This window comes from Rhinolophus sinicus, linkage group LG13, assembly GCF_036562045.2.
Source record: "Rhinolophus sinicus isolate RSC01 linkage group LG13, ASM3656204v1, whole genome shotgun sequence".
NCBI classification, from domain to species: domain Eukaryota; kingdom Metazoa; phylum Chordata; class Mammalia; order Chiroptera; family Rhinolophidae; genus Rhinolophus; species Rhinolophus sinicus.
This window is the reverse complement of record NC_133762.1, coordinates 12883116-12903423: the sequence shown is the minus strand read 5'-3', so window position 1 is coordinate 12903423 and position 20308 is coordinate 12883116. Positions and strand designations below refer to the sequence as shown.

At 45.0% G+C, this 20308-nt stretch overlaps 1 protein-coding gene across 2 annotated transcripts in view; it reads left to right on the top strand.

Annotated features, from left to right (window-relative positions):
• CRTC3 (CREB regulated transcription coactivator 3) overlaps positions 1 to 19940 on the top strand; it is a 78510-nt gene extending 58570 nt beyond the window's left edge. Inside the window, exons 7-15 of one of the 2 annotated variants that reach the window (XM_074318253.1) lie at positions 3295 to 3330; positions 5906 to 5991; positions 7550 to 7599; positions 8548 to 8765; positions 11064 to 11362; positions 14188 to 14388; positions 14477 to 14557; positions 15856 to 15958; positions 16412 to 19940. In XM_074318253.1, the coding sequence (XP_074174354.1) occupies positions 3295 to 3330; positions 5906 to 5991; positions 7550 to 7599; positions 8548 to 8765; positions 11064 to 11362; positions 14188 to 14388; positions 14477 to 14557; positions 15856 to 15958; positions 16412 to 16617 (1280 nt within the window). In that variant the 3' untranslated portion in view covers positions 16618 to 19940. Of the gene's footprint in view, positions 1 to 3294; positions 3331 to 5905; positions 5992 to 7549; positions 7600 to 8547; positions 8766 to 11063; positions 11363 to 14187; positions 14389 to 14476; positions 14558 to 15855; positions 15959 to 16408 lie in introns of both variants that reach the window. The other variant, XM_019716109.2, reaches the window with a different exon arrangement.
• Positions 19941 to 20308: the final 368 nt, after the last annotated feature.

The following is a 20308-nucleotide window of genomic DNA, read 5'->3' as shown; positions in this document are numbered from 1 at the left end:
AACAAGGAAATCAGAGGTAATGTAAGTAAGGAGCTTTGGAGGCTTGCATGCAAAGAGAAAAGAAGGTAACTAAAGAAAATGATTAAATGAGTGGAGTATTTATGCTAAGCGTGAGCTAGCCTCTGAAGGAAGAGGTGAGATGTCAGAAGGTGTAAGTGAGGATGAATAAGAAAAGCAAAAGAATGTAAATGTTGATCCCGGTAGGCTGAGCAATAGGAAAAGCAGAAAAAGAAAGAAATCCTAGAGCAGAATTCCTTGGTTGAGTTAAGAATCATGGTGGGTGCTCCTTTTCACATTAGCAGTTAAAAATTGTTGGGCCACAGGATCTGACAGCCATGGAGGGTGCGCTGCCCTCCAGCTTGAATGTCTGAACCATGTGGCTGCTTCTTACAGTTGCCTTGCGAGTATAGCAGAACTCAGAAACATCCAAATATGGATGTGTTTACATGGAAGGCAGTGTGTTTAAAATATTATTCAAGTCTCCAAGGATGGGAATTATTTCTGGAGAATTATATTTGCTGGTGGGAGCTATTTTAAATAGTTTCATGTGTTTTCCCCCTGTAATTCATTAAAGTTTTTCATTTTCTTTTCCTTTTGGATATTAAAAATATCAACTAGCTTTGCAAAAAGGTATTTCTTATTATAGGACCAACCAAATAAAGTAAAGATTAAAAAAGTGATGGGAAAATATAATTAGATCCCAGACTTGGGCTCTGTAGCAGAAGCAATGCTAACTGCTGTTTTCCTGGGAGTCTTTCCTGAGCATGATGATGTCGCCTCAGTTACCGTTCCCACTATTGGTTGTTGTTGTTTTGTTGTGAGCAGATGATAAGGGAGCCTCTGCTCACAGTTTCACTACAGGAGCAGTAATCTTTGATACATTCATGAGCAGCGGTTTGTGTCCCAAGAAAATAAAGCCATGATTCTGAGCATGTTTAGTCATTTTCATAATGGTTATTGAGTTGTATGATAGTTAGGCCTAATTGAGAAGCAGTTGTTATAAAATGACAGAAATAAACTTTTATACAACCAAACAAGATTTTTCTAATTTCTCTCTTCTTGTTTAATTATCCAGAATCTGTAAAAAGGAATGTTAATCCTTTCCCTGGCAGCATGTGCAGTTTAGTTATTGTTTCACATACGTACACAGACATTTAAGGGCTCTCTGTGACACTTGCCTGGTCCCAAAGCCTAGGACTGTCCCTTAACTTCCCTTGGCTCACCTCCAGCCTGTGAAGGAGGGGGTTGGGATGGTCCGTGTCCTTTCGGGAAGCAGTCTAGAGCTCAGGGCTGGAGAATGTGGGAGAGTTGTGTTCTCCACACCCACAGCTCCAGAGGCTGAGTATGGCCAGCTTTGGGGATACAGCCCTGAGCTCCTTTGGGACAGGTATAGAGAAGCCAGGATGTCCGTGACCTTTCAATAGGCAATATGCTTTGACCTGTATAGTTAAGGGAAAGTTTTAAAATGCAAATAACCCTGAAAGAAGTGAGCCTGTTCCTTGATCAGATAGGAGGGAGAGAGGGTGGGCACAGCACCCCAGGTCATAGGGAGGTTGAGAGTGTCACCCACATGGCAGGAGGGCCCAGGATGAGGGGCTGAGACCCCAGAGGCTTCTGAAAGGACCCGCTCTGGTTAAGGCACCTACCTCTTGCTGAACCAAGACTGTGCTAGGAGTTACTTTAGATTTGTCACCATGGGAGCGGGGAGAGGGAACATGGTCTCCGTTACACTGAGGAGGTCATCCTTGGTAGCTCTGAGGCCACAAGGGTTCCTGGAACACAGATGCAGCCTTGGTCACTGCTGTCCCATCCCCATGGGACTGATGCGAGTGAGTGTCCTCTCTGCAGAGATCTAGTCACAAGGCGTTCCTTTTTATTTTTAATCCTTTATTTATAGCTGTATCCCATGATATTTTTTTATCCAGTAGTAAAAATCCAGGCTTGGGTATTTTGGTCATATGTTAGCTTGGTGCTAACATATCAGCTGTCGCCGGCACCTAAACTCAAACCCTGGGTGTGGTCTTTACTGCTGTCTTTCCCACAGCCGACGCCATTCGGTAGCCAAGTCCCACCGCTCGACCTTTGTTTCTGTCCTCCTGGCTGGTACCTCGCTTCCTGCCTCCCACCTGGACTGTTCTGTTGGTTTCCACCTGGTCTCCTGCCTTTGCGCTTTGTCCTTTCAATCTGCCTCCCACTCAGCTTAGAGAACAAGCTCTGTAACGCTTAGTTACATCATGAACAAGACCTTGCATTCCCTACATCACAGGAGTTTAGGGGCAGATGCCCTCCGCGCAGCCTCTTCTGCCCTTGCCCCAGGCCCTTCCGCCTATGTCGTAGAATTTGCTTCCATGTTCTGTCTTCTTACCTACACTCCGTCCCTGGCCGCACCTAGCGCTAGTGCAGGGGCTTAATCGGTATATGTTGAATGAATGATTATTAGATATTGAGCATAAGTTTTATAGACTAACCAGGTTAATTTACAGATTAAGCTGACCCAGAAACTTATTTAAACTTCAGATAAGTGATATTTAAAGGCTTACAACTTAAAAATTTGTCCAGTTTATACTGAAAACTCATTTGGTATATTTGATTGCTCCAAGGAGAATGGTAACATTACATCCTTGGCGTAAGTCTTTGGTTTTAGCCTAGAGCAATAGGCTATACTGTACTTCTCTGCAGTATACTTTATGAATTGAAAATACTTTATTCAGCCAGAATTTATTTAAAGCCTAATTTTTAAAATTTTGTGAATGGCCATCACATATACTATTTAAATTGATTGAGATGCCAGATAAATTACTTTTTAAAAATAACTTGACTGTTTGCAAGAAATATATAACAACATACAGCACGGAGCTTCCAGTTTGTTCCTCTAGGCACTCATGGTAGGTGTGAGGCAGTGAGGTGGACTTTTGGAGTTCCCTGCCCTCCCCCGTGAAAACGTTTGGAAGAGAGTTTCCATCTACACTTGTTTTCTTTGTGATCTGAATGAAGTTCTCAGACTTTGTAAATTGTTCCTCTTTCAGGACAGAGGCAGTAAAAAAAGTTAAGACTGAGATAATTTTAAAGAAGAAAAAAAGTGGATAGGCACCAACATTAGACTTAAAGTAGCATATCTGTCTTAATTTTAGCATAAATACTAATGTACCTTAGATGAACATCAGTGTTCCAAAATTGTTGGAATTTTCAAAATTCTTTTTCAAATCCAAAAGAGTTACTAATTCATGAATAAGTGAAAATGAAAGCACCACGTAAAACTGTTTTTTTGTATCTCGTTTTTTTCTTTCCCCCTAGGTTTCTGTGATGGTGAGAATGATGGACATGGGGAAGGTACGAACTGATTTTGCCACTATGCTGGGTGTGATGCTGACGGTAGTTCACATAACCTCCTTTCAACATCTGAACTAATTAATACTCATCTTTCAGGACTTCCCAAAGTGCTCACACTGTGGATTGGTTTACTTTTCTGAGATGCTCTGTAAAATTAGGGCCAGCCATGCCCGGGTCCACGAGAAAAGAAATATATGGTTAGATTCCAAGGGCTCCTCCTCATCCAAGTCCCCACAGTGACAGGGTGGTTCAGGGAAGCAAAAGTTTGAACCACTGGTTATTCCAATATCCCGCCCTCCTCAGCTGTCTGTCTCTGCCCATTTAGAAATTTCTGTGAGTCAGTAATTGACGGATATAAGGAAGCAGTTCGAGGAAAATGCAAATTGATTGCAAAATGAAATTACAACTCTTGCAGAAGATACTGAGTTTTATGCAGCCGAGTAAAGTAATGTTGGCGATCTGCTGAATTGACACTGAAAGCCATTGACAAATGACGGTCTGACACAATTCATTTATTCGTTCAGTACCAGGCACTGTTTTCTTTTCCTTAAATATTTATCATCTGAAATTTAATTTTCACAATCTGAAAGTGAACAAATCAATTAGGTTTATATATTGCACAGGTGAGGACGTGGGGAGTATGATATATGAAGAGCCTCTTGCACCAGAGGCACAATGCGCTGTCATCATTCTGTATACTTTTCTGGGCAAGCCGCTCTGGGCCATGACTACATCATGAAAAGTGGCGACATCAATAAACATCCACTAGGACAGAAATGTAAAAAAGGCTTCAGTGTTCTTTGCATTCCACCAATGAATTCTTTGAAGAATTCCCAACCAATCTTGAATATGAAAAGAGACTAAAAGCAAATAACTTCTTAAGGAAACAGTCCTCTTTAAGGCCCTGGCATCTGCTCCAACCATTTCCTGTGACCACGTTCTTATAAGAAGTCACCTTGAATCACGAAGCCACCTCATTCAGCCCTTGAAACTTTTCCTGTCACCTAATGGGACCTTACAGAGCAGTAAAAAATTTTAATTTTTTAATTGAGTGTCTCATTATGTTGTTTTATGAAAGCTCTCAAGCCTATTATTCCTGCCCTCCAGTTTGAGAGTCAGCTGCAGGGCCAGCGTTTGCCTGGCACTGCTTTTCAGCACTCCCCAGTGGTGGAAAAAATAAAGTCCCCTGTGGAGTTCACATTTCCAAAGCAGTTTGTTAACAGTTAACCAGGTAACATTTGAAGAAAAAGTCAAACAAGGATGTTGGCAAAATAAATTCTTCAAAATTGGGTGGTTTGAGTATCATGATGAAAAGAGAGACCTGGGAGCATTGATGAAGCCGGGAATATTTGAGTAGGAATGACAGCTGTTATGACGGTGTGAGGAGGTTAGTGTGAAGATATTGCATCATAGTCTGTTACAGTGCTGGCAGGGAAGCTGTGCCCCCATCTGTCCTTAGCTCATCCTAACAGTCTGCCAATGCAGTTATATCCTAAGTTTTATTAAATATGAGATAAACTTATTTTAGAGTTTTTCTTTCCATTTTTCAACCCTTTTTCTCAGAATTTGATCCCTGTTTTAAGAGACTTCTTTCTGGGCCCTGTTATCCTGTGTGGGGTTAAAACAGAACAGTCATGACTGTGAGACGAGAGCTTCCATTGTTCTGACCACATTTGTCGTTCTGAGCAGTCACCAGTGTCTAATGTTGAATCCCCTTCCTGGCATCCGATCCCTTAACTGGTGACGGCTGGCCCTCGTCTTCCGGTCTCTGTCTGAGAATAACGTGTCCCTTGTCTTAGGCTCAGCACTGCAGTTGTATCTGGCATGACTGAGAACGTTAAAGCAGAAAGCCCTGGAATGGTCCTTGGTGTAGAGCTAGGTTGTTTTATAGCATTGAAGAGTCAGTAGGGGTGGCTTCGGCTGCCCAGCCACAAATCCTCTGGGTTCTGGATCCCTCTTTATCCCCCCCAACTCCCAGCCCAATACCAAGCCGCTTCACGGCCACCATGTCGTCCATATAATACTCCACCTTTATCTTTCTGACTTTCCTCATTCCATCTGTCCCAGATTATTGTGGATCTCTCCTCATCCCTCTTCTTTCAGTCTCTTCTTTCCAAATTTGCAGGGCTCTCCCTGGTCTGTCCTTGACCTTCCAAGCTCTATTTCCTGCCACTCTCCTCTACTTACCCTACTACACTCCAGTTGAAAAGAGTGGCTTTACTCAGTAGAAGTCTACCATTTCCCTCTGTCGCCTTTATTCTTCTTTTCACTTCTCTGGGAGTGCCCTTCCTTCTCAGCACTTCCTTAGCTCTCATGGGCCTCCACTCGTTTCTCCTTTCAGTCATGGGTATTTACGCGTCGCCCTTCTCCCCGACTAGATAGATTATAAATTCCTTAAAGGTTGAGTCCATGACTTACCCATCTATGTAACTCCACAGTGATACTGAAAACACCTTTCCTGGTCAACCGTCAATAAATATCTGTGAAATAAATGATTTTTTTACAAATATAATTTGGCGAAAGGTGGGATGGCTGCCATCTAATGCAATGAATGTGCTTTTTTCCTCCCTTTTAGTGGTATCTTTCCCGGGGCCATTGAAAGAAGAGAATCTGTTAACTGTTGCCAAGCCATTGCCAAAACAGCTGTGGGAGACCAAGGAGGTGGGTGAGCAGCACTCAGCTTGTTTGTTGTCCCCGAATATGTGTACTTCAGGAGTCATTGTAAAATCCTGCAGAGGAGAAAACAAGAGGAATTGGGAAAAAAGGAAGGGAGGATACACTAGAGAAGGATGGTTCAAATGAAAATTATCCCACTCTGTTGATGAATGAATTAGTACAGTGATCGCTTGGCTTCCTAACTTGCATGTGAATTGACTCAGTCAGAAAAACCCGCTAGTCCCCCAGATCTCATCCATGTTGCTAAAAGTACTGACACCTGGTGACAAGTCATAGGTTGTCTTTTCTGTTTTGTAGCCAACACCTTCTACCAGTCACCAGCTTCTATCCAGATTTGCTAGCTCACCAGATAGTCCTTTTTACAACCGAGGGCATTTGACCTGCGTCCTCAGGGAGTCAGTAAACAAGTCATCTGTTTTATGATTTCTATGAGTCTTTGAATATTTGTATCTACAGTTGTACTAGCTGACCGCCACCACGCTCTCACTGTGGAAGAGGGGGTGGTCCCACCGTACTTGACTCTGACTCAGCCCTTGGCCCTTCTTCCCGTAGGAAAGCGGTGTTTCCTTTGAAAGAAAACAGTTCATCATCCCAGCCCTTAGTGCTGCCCCTTGCACTTGCTTATGTAGTCTCCGTGCTTAATTATCCCGCCCATTTAGGCTTCCTCTGGTCCAGTTCCATTTGCTTCTGCCACGTCCACCAAGGTCATCGTTAGCATTAGGGTGGGCTTGGAAGGTCTTTTGTAAAAGCAGATGTATTTGATGTTTCATCTTTTGGGGGAAAAAAGATATGATTTAAAATTCACATCCTTAAACATAGGAGAAGCAGCCGCACTGTCTTTTTGGCTCTGGGAGGCACAAGTGGTTTTGGAGGCTTCTATCAGAGCACAGCTGTATCTCTTCTGGCAAAGGCGGCAGCGGCACCTCTCATCCCTGAGTCCTGGGGCCTGCTCTCTCCAGGAAGAGGTGCTCACCTCCCTTAATTCTTAAGGATTTACAGTTCTCCAGAAATCATTTCTGGGAGAAGACGTGAGCCAATAGGTTCATTCATGCTTTTCATCATGTAGTATATTTATTGAGCACCTTTTGCCAGGCATTCTAGGTTCAAGGATTCTGCAATAAACAAAATAAAAATTCCTGCCCCCCTCCCACCAGCTTGTTTTCTAGTTGAAATATTTATTTTTGTCTCACATAATTTCTATTTTCTTCACCTTGTTTTATTTTTTTGTTTTCTTCTTTTCCTTTCAGGCCAATGGAAAATGTGTATTTATTTAAAAGCTCTATGTGTAAAACATTGGCCTGTTTGAAGGAAATATTCATCTAGAAGATAAATTAATAAAACATGAAATTGAGAAAATGTATTAATGTATGCCTCCTTTGCACCTGGAAAAGTCTAGTCAAAACTTAAGTGGCTGCTATGTGAAGATACTGTGTCCATGTGCCGGCTCTCGCTCGCACTGACAGGAGCCCCAGACACTTACAAAGACACTTGAAACACTTGATCTTGCTTTCCAGTGAGTAAGCCCAGCTTTCTGTCTCCCCAGGTTCAGTCCCTGTCGGGGCGCCCTCGGTCCTGTGATGTCGGAGGTGGCAAGTGAGTAGTGTTCTTCCTGTCCATGGCTCAGAGACTGTCCTAACGTTTCTCCTGAGAGCAGGGACAACCAGGGGTGACACAGAGCATGGCCAGAGCGTGGCCAGGCTTGGGTGGCCACGTGTGTGCCCCGCAGTGCAGGCCAGGGCTCGGGTAGGAAGAGAAGGGGGCATGCCGGAGGATGGGGGCTGCCTCTCCACGTGTTTCATCGCAGAACTCCCAGGAGGTGGCAGATCTGAGTTAGGTTATGGAGGTATAATCTGCCAAGATGGACACATAGAACACAGTTCATTTAAGGATTTGTTCATTTGATTTGTAACACTAAGAGATGTAAACAGACGGTATGCGGGCCTCCATTAGTGCTCTGGCTGCAGGCCTGCACGTGTTAAGGGTGGGCCTGACCACGATCCACACGCTGCGTGTTCAGCATCCCACCTCCACACTTAGCCCGGTGCATGGCACAGAGGGACCAACCAACAGATTTTGATAAATGAATGGTAATGTCTCTCTCTCACTTTAAATTGTGTGAAAACTATGAATGAAAAACTGTATCTTACAATGTATCTGATTGATACAGAGATACTTTTTTTTGTTGGAAAGGTAATTTAGAAACCTAGCAAACAACTACAAATGCAGAGCAGTGCCTCACATTTTATAGTGCATTATAATTTTTAAAGTCCGTTTGATCAGTTATCTAATCTGGTCTTGGAAGATATTCCTGTAAAGGTGGCATGGGTGACATCCTCAGTCCAAGATAACAAATAAGGAAATGGCACTTCAGAAAGGTTAAGCTAAGGATATAAGTTCTCAGGATAAGGAAGAGAGAGTCTACATGACGACTGGGCTGTTTGATACCCACTGTGTTTATTTAACAAGGAAAAATACCATATATGCCCTATTCCCCCAAGCCTAATGATCTTAGAAAGTTAATACTTATCTTTCCTTTTTCAGTACTTTTCCACACAACGGTCAAAACATAGGCCTCTCGCCGTTTCTGGGGTCCCTGAACACTGGGGGTTCATTGCCAGATCTGACCAACCTCCACTACTCAGCACCCCTGCCAGCCTCCCTGGACACCGGTGACCACGGTTTTGGTAGCATGAGCATGGGGAATAGTATGGGCAACCTTCCTGCTGCTATGACTCACCTGGGCATAAGAAGCTCTTCTGGTAAGTGTCCCTGCTCTGTCGCCTGGTGGCATCTGATTTACAGATTATAACGTAACTCTTGACCCTGGTGACAGTTTGCTTTGGTGGCTCTGTTTCTGCTGGATGTGAGGAGCTCTGCAGCAGCTCTGCTAAACCTCCTTTATCGTCTTCACCTGCCCATGTGTCCCTGGGACTTGGAGAAAAGGATTTGAGATTAAGAAACAAGGGTCCATTCTAGTCTATGTGGGCAGAACAGTGTTAGTGTCTCATAATGATACATTCTGACATTTAATAAATACAGATACCTGTAGATCCCTCCAATTTCCCAGTGGATTTCAAAAGACAATATTTTGAATGTTACAAAATTTACAGTGGATACAGTGACAACAATACTTGTACTTAATACATATGTATATTAAATAGAAAGCTACCACAGTTCAAAATTATTGGCTCAAATTTTCAGAAGTGCTAAAAGATGTGACATGTAGCTATATTCAAATGCTACCCAGAATGTGAGTTGGGTGTTACTCTGAGTCTGAGTGTCTACAGCTCAGACCCTATGTGACTGCATTTGCTTAAATTCTGACGGATGCTCTTGTCAGCGTCTAGGGCGGGGTCACCCCTGCAGTAACGGTCCTAAGAATTGTGGTGTGGACATTTCCTTTGGAAGGGATCCTTGGTGATGGGCTTTTGGTGTGGAAAGTGCTTGCCGTTCTCCACTCTGGGTTCAACAAGACTTGTCCATGCAGATAGAACTCACCACTCAAATGAGAGTGGCCCCCTTCAGGGTGGCCCCTGGAAGTTCGCTAATGATAGCAGTGCTGCTGCCATCGTGTGACATAATTTTAGGTTTGAAAAATTGATTTCTTTGACCACCTTTATTTTTGGTTCTTTTGGTCATTTTATTACCCTGCTGGTTTACTTAGGTGACGTAGTCAATTCTGTATGAACACAGACATCTAAGTCACATAAGTAAAGTCACACTCTCCCTTGGGCCTTGGGGAAGCTGGCATTCTTTGGTACAGCCTCTGACACTTTGCTTCAGCTAAAAATGCCATGTTTAATTACTGGCTGTTATTTTCCTCAAGCATTGTTTTGTCCAGAACATGTCAGAACCAGTGTCAAGTTTTTATAGTTCCTAGACATGGAACTTAAAATGCATGGTACGTGAAGTTGCACATGTTTCTTTACAGATGTTTGTGCTTTCTTTCTGAATGAGTGGGCTTTGTTTTAAATCAAAATTCTTATCTTTCGTTCTAATTCTTACTTGAGCCAGCCCAATGTCTGACCTTTACATTGAGAGTTAAGTGGTGAGACACTACTTGGAGTTTTATCAGAGATGTCCTTCCTACCTTTAAAAGTTATTTGCCAGCTAAAAATATTTTGTCATTTCTTCATTTCCATCATTAACACTAAATTTTTGTCAACATGAAACAATACACAATTCTGTTTACCTCAACTGCTGGTCCGAGAATTTCGGGCCGAACTTTGAAACATGGGTTTTGCCAGTTGAGATACATAGCAACAGCAGCATTCAGTCACGGAGCAAAGCCACTCCGTGCCAGGCCCCGTGCCAGGTGCCAGGGATCCAACAGGGCATGGGAGAGGGTCTTTGGCCCCTTCGAGCTTGTACCCTAGCAGCCGGTGTCATGGAAATGTTTTCCCCCAAGACTCTTGCTCATGTTAAAATTCACTACCCTCCCCCCAAAATAAAACTAACCAGCAGCAAAAATTCCTTTTCCCTGAATTAGAATAGACTGTGATGGACAATTTCTCGGGAGCCAGAAAAACAGAAAGAAAGGAACTGTGGGGCAGGAGACGTGGAGAGTGTCCTTCCCATGACTCTCTGGTGTGCGCAGGGTATTTGAAGGGTCCACTGAGGCGCACGCCCCGAGAGTGACGCCTCTCAGTGAAAGATGTCTCCCAAGTCAGCAGCGGGTCTGGGCAGTGTGCCTGGGGCAGAAGGATTCGGGGGCTCTAAACAGGCTTGGTTGTACAGCCCTGGGTTCTCTCCCTGGCTTGGAGCTGGGCACACTGCCCGTTCGTGTCTGCTGCCCACTGCTTACCTGGTCCTGCTCTCCCAGCAGGTCTTTATGCAATCTCCTTCCTCTGAAGAAAATCCGTTCTCTTGATGGCATCTTTTCCTTGCTGTTCGGACATTTCGTACATTTTCAGTAGGAGAGTTGCCTAAGAGCTCTTTCACATACAGAATCTTCATCAAATAGGGATCGTAGGAAGTTAAGTTTTCTTTAATCTTTGGAAAACAAAGGGTTTGGTCTGAAATTATGACAAGTAACTTGTGGATTTGTTGTCTTCCAGGTCTCCAGAGTTCCCGGAGCAACCCCTCCATCCAGGCCACGCTCGATAAGGCGGCGCTTTCCTCTTCCCTGAACAGCCACCAGCAGATGTCTGCCCCCAACGCCTCTGCTCTTCACCCTTCACTCCGTCTCTTTTCCCTCAGCAACCCGTCTCTTTCCACCACAAACCTGAGCGGCCCCTCTCGGCGCAGGCAGCCTCCCGTCAGCCCCCTCACACTTTCTCCTGGCCCTGAAGCACATCAAGGATTCAGCAGACAGCTCTCTTCAACTAGCCCACTGAACCCATATCCCTCCTCACAGGTAAAAACAAACTACGATGAAACAGACTGAAAAATAGAGGAATTGCTTTCCTTCTCTGCGTGACTTTGGATTGGCTCCATTCCACCAAGCATTGTCCATGAGGTCTCAGATGCAGTCAGTTCTCACTTATATGTGAAATCAGAGAGAGCAGAAGGGTGAATAATTCAGAATTCATTAATGATTTTCTAAGAGCAGACTAGTTGTGTTGATTATTCCTAAGCGAACATTGAACAGTTTGCAGTTACTGTAACTCTTAAAGTTGGGGTTTGGGGAAGAGGTAAGGTGTAGAGAATGCAGTCCAGATGTGTCTACGTTAGCTAAGGGGTTTTAAAATTGGTGTGGAAAACCAACCGGCTCTATAAGTATTTTAAACCACAGGGGGATGCCAAAAAAGACATTTAGTACCTTCCTGAAGCTTTGATATTAGACCTCCGCCCTGACTACAACTACAGATTTGAGAAACAGCACTTTTATGGTTCATGAAATACCAGGTGTAATAAGGATCATAGATAAAGAACCCAAAGACGTCTATTTAGAGAAAGGCTGAAGGAAGTCCCAAGCCTGTTACCGAAATGCAAGAATTGAAACATCAGATTCTGACTTGTTGACTTTGTTTTTATTCTAAGCTCTTAGGGTGGGTCTCCTTACCAAAATCATCAGCGAATATATTTTTAACCTGTTGGTCACTCCCTGGATACATTATAACATCATTTACTCACCACTTCTCCATAAATGAGTAATGACTTAGCAAGGAGGAGTGGACAGAACACAACGGAAGGATTAGCAGACCCAGTTATTAGTCATTCTTCACCAGTTACTAGCTGTGGGCTTTTGGGAGGAGGTGAGAGGGTATTTCATAATTGTTTTTTTAAAATGGTTCTTTTCATGTTATTGGATTGCCTTTAACTTTATTTTGTCAGATTATTTGATAGGATATAAAAACTATTACTCTGGCTTTCTAGATACATTTTAAGGAGCCTGTAGGGATAGAGAGCATCCTCTTTCAGATGTTTTTGCTTTTTCTGTCAGCTTAATAGTTAGATTTTTTTTAAAAATCAATGTTATTCATACACATAGTTTCAAAAGTCAAGTGGTTCTAAAGGACGTATTATGAAGTTACAGTTGTTTCCCCGCCCGCACTAACCTTATTTCTCACTCCCTGTAGATGGCTACTTTCTCTTTAACGAATCTCTTTGTTACAACCATGTTATTTCATGCTTATTCTGTTGTAGATGTTTAGTGTTAGGTATTATCAGTGACATCCAACCATGGAAGATTGGGCTTTCGTTCTCTTCCAACTCCCCCAATCCTCCCACACACATACACACATTTCCTACTCGTCGTCCTCATTCTTTACAATGTGGTTTATTATCATTTTGATTAAAGCAGTACTCAGTGTTAAGTGTTTTCACAGTTATAATAATGTAGTCAGAATTTACCAATGTAGTATATTATGGAATAACAAAATGAACGTTTATTTTTCCTCCTAGGAGTTAATAAATGTCTTACTTTTTTTGTTAGTCTGGTTTTCTGTGTATGTAGAAACTTTCGGAATTGAGTAGATCTCCTCTCAATACAACTAAAAACAAATCCTTCAGTAGCTTTACAAGAAAGAGTTCATGGCATGATTTAGATATGTCTTTATTTTACCCACCATTTCATTAATAATTGTCTGGCTACAGCATACTAAATTTGAAATAATTATCTCTTGAGATTTTGAAGTTATTAATTGCCTTTTAGCTTCTAGAGCTGCTATTGAGAAACACAGTTTCATTCTGATTCTTAATACTTTGAATGAAATCTCCTTTTTTTCCCCAGGAGGCTTGTAAGATCTTCTTTTTGTCCCCAGTTTTCTGAAAGTTCAGGATAATGAGGCTTGACATGAGTCTGGATATTAGGTAGATTTCTTCAATCTGGAAACTCATGTTCTTCATTTCCGGGAAATTTTCTTTAATGACTTCTTTCATGATTTCTTTCCCTCAGAGCTAAGTTGGGAAAGAACGGTGGCGGGCTCAAGTTCATATTTTCAGTAGAACACCTCACCTGAGAGGGCTGGGAGTAGAACCCCCCAGTCTCCTGGAAGGCCAGGGCTCCAAAGCCCAACTACTGTTCCGTAAACTTTGACAACATCCTCCTGGATTCAGCTCCATCCTCACCCCCTGCTGCCTGCTGCCCCAATTCCAGGAGGCCTCGGATTCTGTGATGTCAATCAGATTGGCTCTGGGTTTCTCCACTCCCTCTGAGCATTTGACCTTCTCAGCTCTGCCAAGCCAGTCACTACTTGTCCATCTGCTTTTCATTTTCAAAATTTTGTGGCCATTTCTTCTCTCCCATTATCTGTCCTCATGTTGTTTATTATCATGTTATTGTTACTGTTTTAGTGTTGTTTATTAATGTTTACTGTTATTTAATATTTTAGTATGTTTAGTAGAGTTTTGAGAGACAGTAGAGCTGAATGCTTTTTTCAGTCTTCCATTTTTAACCAGAAGTTACTGATTTAAAAAAACAACAAAAAAAAGGAACAGCATGGTTGTCACTGAGAAAACTGAGAGGAAACTGGTTAAATTGGCTGGGGTTTTTGGGTTTTGTTTGTTTTGTTTTTCAAGACAGTAGACATTGTCATTGAATGGGAAATGCTTTGGGGGGAAGTGAGGTTTGAGATATACTTTGAAGGAGCAGAAATAGGCTTCTCAGAGCACTGCACAGAATCCTACGGTGAAGAAGATCTCAGGCTTATTTCCTCACTGTGACATTTCCTAACCATAAAGGACTTACTGCTAGAAACTCAGAAGCTAAGCTAATTAGTGGTTTTGTTTGTTTTACAGATGATGTCCTCTGATCGAAGCCCGCTTTCCTTCCTGCCCACAGAAGCTCAAACTCAAGTGTCCCCCCCACCCCCTTATCCTACCCCCCAGGAGCTGCCCCAGCCCCTCCTACAGCAGCCACACGCCCAGGAGCTCCCCACTCAGCAGGCACAGGCAGCCTCAGCACTGCCCCAGTCGGACTTCCAGCTCCTGACCACCCAGGTGAGTCCCACCAGGTACACCAGTCGGGAGGGAATGCTTCCTTTGCCTTGAGTTCCAAGCTAAATGGTCGCCTCCTTCTTCCCCGAAGGGCTCATCTTTGACCAACTTCTTCCCACCTATGAGCTTTGACCAGCAGTCCATGAGGCCAGGCCCCGCCTTTACTCAACAGGTGAGTGATCGCCTGGGCCCGCCTCTTCTCAGAGCAGGAACTATTGTGCAGTGAGGAACCCACTCCAAACACACTAGGTACTCCACTTCTCTGACTTCAGATGTGCTTGCTGGCTCAGAGCACCTGGAATCTCCCCTAGCCCTAAAATGCTGGCGCTGGCTGCCTTATTTAGTGTCAGGCCTCAGCAGAGGAACTATTTGAACAAGTGATAGGAGACTTGTGATGACACTCTAGTCGTAGAGCTGTAGAATGGTTCTTACTGGAAGGGAGCATACAGTCCACTAATCTGTCACGTCAAGGAGACGGAGCCTCCGGGAGGGCGTAGCCTCCGCCTGGTTGCTGTGCCCAGCACCGTGTGTGGCCTCCAAGGAGAGCTGGGTCCTGCTGGGGCCAGCGGTCCTTCCCTAAAATGTTTGCATTCAGCCATTTCCTTTTGCTTTTTGGTTTTTCCCTAACACTGACCATTTTTAATATTCCCTAGGTTTTATAATGTTCAATAAGTATGGGTTGGGCCCTAGGCTAGAATAAAGGACAGAAGGAGCACTTTCCATGTCTTAATAATAATAACAGTAAAATAAATAAAGACAGATATTTCCTGAGTAGGCTGTGGTAAAGCCTCCTGGTAAGAACCAATAGTCCTTGCCTTCCTGTTGTCTGGAGAAGCCATTTTAGTTTTGGTGAGTCAGTGTCTGCCTGAAAAATGCTGAAAACTCCTACTTTTGGGAGATTAAGAAAAATAGTTTAGAAAATTAATTTCTGGAAAGCACCTAAGATAGGCCCCAGTTCCAACCAGCCTTCATAGAGGCTTTCTCATAGAGGGGCTTGCTGAGGCTCGTCCCTCTGAGTGTGAAGGAAAGGGTTCCACTCTCTCATTTTTTTGGATATCAAAGAGGAAAAGAGCCCACTGGCTACATCAGTTACTTGGTCATCCTTGGGGAGCCTTGACAGGGTTCCCAAGATGGCAGTTTTCACAGGCCTCAGTGTGGCTGAGGAGGAGGAGGACGGAGACCAGAGCAGCGCAGAAGCCACAGCTCTTGGTGTCTCCTGGGATGGCTGAGCGGCCGGGCAGTGTGGAATGGGGACAAGTCCCCTACACTGTGGAGCTCCTATTCCATGCCTGCATCTGCCTTCCGAGAAGAATGTTCTATATAAGTTATTACAACAGCAAAGAACTCTAGGATTCTAGAGAGATGGGACTAGGAGACAGTTTGCACGTCTAATTTTGCTCTGGGAGCCCATTGCATTCGCTCCTTGGAAGCAGAGAGCGTTCCTTACAGTGTAACCTTTGTTGTTTCCAGGTGCCACTGGTGCAACAAGGTCTCCGAGAACCGCAGGATCCATTTCATTTGAGACCAAACCTGTATTCCAACTGTGGGAATTTCCCAAACACCATCCTGACAGGTAAGTGTGGGCCACCCACCCCTCAGCTTCTTCACTCTTTATTTTGCTGTTTAGACAGATTCTATTGTAAGCTAGTTTAACAATAACATTAGATAAAACAAAAAAATGAAAGTCCCCCAGCTCAGCTTTACCTTTTTGAGTTGCAGGTGTCCAGCCCCAGAGACCATGAGGCAATGAGCCATTTCTGAAATATTTAGTTTTAAGTGATTGACAACTGTTCAAAGGGAGAAAGCCTCCAAAAATCGGAAGTTGTGGAACTGACTGGAAAGAACATAGATTTTAGAGCAAAAGTGTAGGCCTGGGAGTGGCTGGGACACGGTGATCACTGTCCTGGTTGGGGAGATGACAGGGACAGCATTTTGGGGATGTCATCGGTTGTATCCTCTTTGTGGCCTGGGGCCCTCGCCCCTCCTAATCTGCACTGTTGTTCCCTCTCACTGTTTCTTCCAGAAGACTCGAATTCCAGCCTGTTCAGAGACCTCAGCAGTGCACTGGCGGGCATGCCCGAGGCCAGCCTGAGCATGGACACTCCATTTCCAGTGGAAGAAGAGCTGCAGATTGAACCCCTGAGCCTGGACGGACTCAGCATGCTGAGCGACTCCAGCATGGGCCTCCTCGACCCCTCCGTGGAAGAGACATTTCGAGCGGACCGGCTCTGAACAGAATGAAATGGAATGGGAAAATTTATATCTGAAACAGCCAGAATAGAACGGACTAGAATGGAGCCAGCAACACCCCTGGGCTTTAGTTATCTCGGACTAATGACATGGAAGGAACCAGTTCCACGGCTCCTCGCTTTCATGAGGTCCCATCTCAGACACTGGGGCTTATTCTAGACCACAGCGCTATGCACTGCCTCTCGGGCTTGTGGCACAGCTTATGTTGCTGCAGGCAGGCTGCTTCGGAGCTTCCAGTGAATTGGTCATCACTATGACCCTCGCCTCTTTGTATTGACCCTCTAGTCGGTCAGTGAGAAAAAGCAGAAAATACCATGCAACGGAGGCCCCAGCAGCACTGGGTCGTTCTCAGAACCACTGCTGTCAACACTGAAGAAGGCGCTGGCTGGAGTGGGAGGTTCGGAGGGGCCGCAGCCTTGGGAGTTAGCGCAGCATCGAGCAGCAGTGCCAGGTGCCTTCTCTGACCAGCTGTCATGGGGGTGCTGGCCAGCTGCTGGTAGGGTGCCCAGGGCGGAGCGGGAGCCACGGCTCCCTCGGGTGCCTTAATTCTCATATGAAGAAGGATTTCACCAGGAGTCCAAGAACAGACTCGAGTTAAGCAAGCTGAATGCTCATTGGTTTTCTTCCCATTTGTAATCTCTTTTCTGCTGCTTCAGTTCACCTTTTCCTATGGACAGGAGGAAAAGGAAGACTGTTTTATTCAGTCACTGAAAAAAAAAAGGCCCTTGGTAAAGGACAAGACTGAAGAAAGAACAGGGCTTCTTCTTGGTGGCTGCAGAAGTGAGAGGGCGGCCTGTGGGTATCTTGCAGACACACGACGTCCTTTGGACAAGTTCCGGACAAGCTCCAAACCCGTACAGGCCTCCCTCTCTCCACACCGGCTGGAGGGAACGGCTAGAGGGTTGAATCAGACTCAGCCAGCAGCTGAGCAGCAGCAGAGCAAAGCTCTGTGAACAGGAGTGTTAATGTAACTCCACTGAACCGCAAGCTCCTTGAGGGCAGGGACTGTGCCTTATTCATCAATGAACCCCCCCGTACCAACAAGTGCCTGGCACTGCGCAGGTGCTGTGTAATTGCGTGTTGAATGCATGCACGAGTGAGTGAATGGATGCATGGATGATTCTGCCTGCTGTAAGGCAGTCTAATCTTTAACTGTCCCTATTCCTTGCCAAATCTTCTCAGAGCTTTAGCTTTTCTAATACTTGTGCCTGTGGTTAAGTCAAGCATGCACTTTAATATGCTTTTAACACTAGGTGACCAAATCCATCATTGGACTGGGCACCCGTTCTCCTCGAGGTTTTGCTACAGAGCAGGTAGGTGCAAACTGTCTTCTGAGAGCTTCCAGAAAGGCTGAGCAAGCCAAAGCCTCCCGAGTGTTAGGGGCTCAGGGGTCCTGGCAGGCCCCACCCCCAAAGATCTTCCCTCTCAGATCCGTGTTTTGCTCTAAATTGTTTCAAAATAGAGATTCGTTCTTTGAAGTTGAAGAAATTCTGTAGTAAAATGAAGGCCTAATTCTTGAAACCATCATTAGTCATTAATACTGTAGCATAAACTAGTATTACCAGATTTCTACCACTGCCTGCCCCCTCTGACTTAGGCTAGGTCAGCCCCTGACCAGAGACCTGATGGGTGGGCGTGAAGGGGGCAGGCGGACGAGGCCAAGCACTCCTGGGGTAGGGGGTTCTGGGCGGAATGCGGGCATGGGGGAAAAAGTGGGAGGACAGGGACACTTAAGGAGAAGTGAAAGAGACCGGCACCTTTGCCCGGACAGCTGCTGCCCTTCCAGGAGCTACCAGGAGTGTCCCTGAAGGTCACTAGGCTACTCCCAGCCCAGAGAAGCAGTCTGAACTATGCGGGTCTGAATCGGACACATCTGTGCCTTATGGCAAGAGGAGTCTGTCACGATCCGGGGCTGCTAACCTCGCCAGACCGCCTCCCATTCCTCTTCTATCTCCAGAGGGACTGCCTGCCCTCCGAGCTTTCCAACAGCCCTGATGGTGTACGACTCCATCTTTCTCTGTGGAACCTGAGTGTTCCCTTTCGCTTCAGCCCCCAGTCCCCACTGGTGAATTAGGAAATCAAACCAGAGTCCTCGCCAAGCGCTGGCTCAGGAAGGGGCAGTTGGCCTCCTCTTCCCAGCTTTATTCCCAGTTACACTTTCAGATCCCTTTGTACTTGAGATCTCGGGGGTAGAGGGTGAGTCTTTGTTCAAGTAAAAAGTCTTTCCTTGTAACGGTACACAGCACCCAGTGTGCCGAAAGGAGCGCGCTCCTTGCTGCCTTTCCTGAGTCCAAGGCCCTCGACCTCTGGTCCGGCCTTTTGGACAGGGAGTGGTGCTGAAGTTATAAGAGGTTTTTGTTCAAAGTGGACGTCCCAGCATAATCCACTCTGTGCAGTGCCTTACCCGGGGGGTCTTTCTTTGTCTGCGAAGCATCCCCGCCTTACAGCTGGAGACCCCGAGACCTACATGAAAATAGGTGCTGCCCCTGGGGCTTTCTCCATGTGACTCGTGGACATGGAGTCTCCCAGGAAAAGTGACTTGTTTGGGGGAGTATAATGACGACAATAAGGTTTAGCACTGAATTAAATTTGTCCTTAGGTCCATCAGTCCGATCTTTTCCTGTGAAAAGGTTTTGGGCATTATACAACCCACTTTGCTTAGATGGTGTCGGACAACCGTGGACAGGTGTCGCTCTGGCCTTCGGCGGGTAAGTCTGCACTCACTGCTGCCTTTGCAACACAGCGGGCGTGGTCCTCCGCATCTGAAGTGGCTGCGTACTTCAGAATCAACTACTTGTCAATATTTAGTTTTGTTACAAGAAATTGTTGGCTGTACTACTCTCATTTACTAGCAGTTAAACGGCATAGAACTAAAAACCTATCTGTGTTTTCCATTGTTTTCTTTCTGTACGGTTGTGGTTTTTAGAACATAAGGTGTTAGGAGAAAATTTTCTTGATCGTGTCAAGATGAACATAAGTTCTCCTTTGTCCTGTTTCATTTCTCCTAAGTCTACTGTATATTACCTGAGCTGAACTGTTGTGTATTCCAGTCCATTTGCATATTTCAAGACATTTCCGATTCTGACTCTCGTCGGCTCTTCTGATTTATGCACAGATGGTTCTGAGCGTGTTTCCATTGCTTCGTGATGGAACCATCACAGCAACTAATCAGACTTCCCGCCAGTGTCCTAACTCCCAGGTCCCTTGTTAAACAATATTTAAAGATTGGAATTTGTATAAAGTAGCTTCCAAGTTTTATAATGCATCATTTTACATCTTTCGTAATTAAAAGCACAATAAGTTTGTATCTGCATTTGGTGTTTTTCTTCAGCCTCGGATGAGATGAATTGGGGGAAAGCCTTTCTCTTTCGCCGCCTCCTGTGCAGCTCAGCCTGCAGTTAGGGAATTCCGCTCCTTGGCTTGGCAGGTCCTGCACTGACCTGCTTGTCATGTGTCCTTAATACTCGTGCTGTTGAGTCTGCTCCTGAGAGAAGCTCAGAAAGAAGTAGGGCACGCGGTTCCTTTGAAGCTGTGAGTACCAAGGACAGAGGGCATCCTGGCAGTGCCGCAGAGTTCTGCCTCCCTCTGCCAGCGCCCCTTCCAGACCCCTGCTCCTGCCTCATCTAACACCTCTCCTCTCCCCGTGCTCCGCTGTCTTATACTGGCCTTTAGT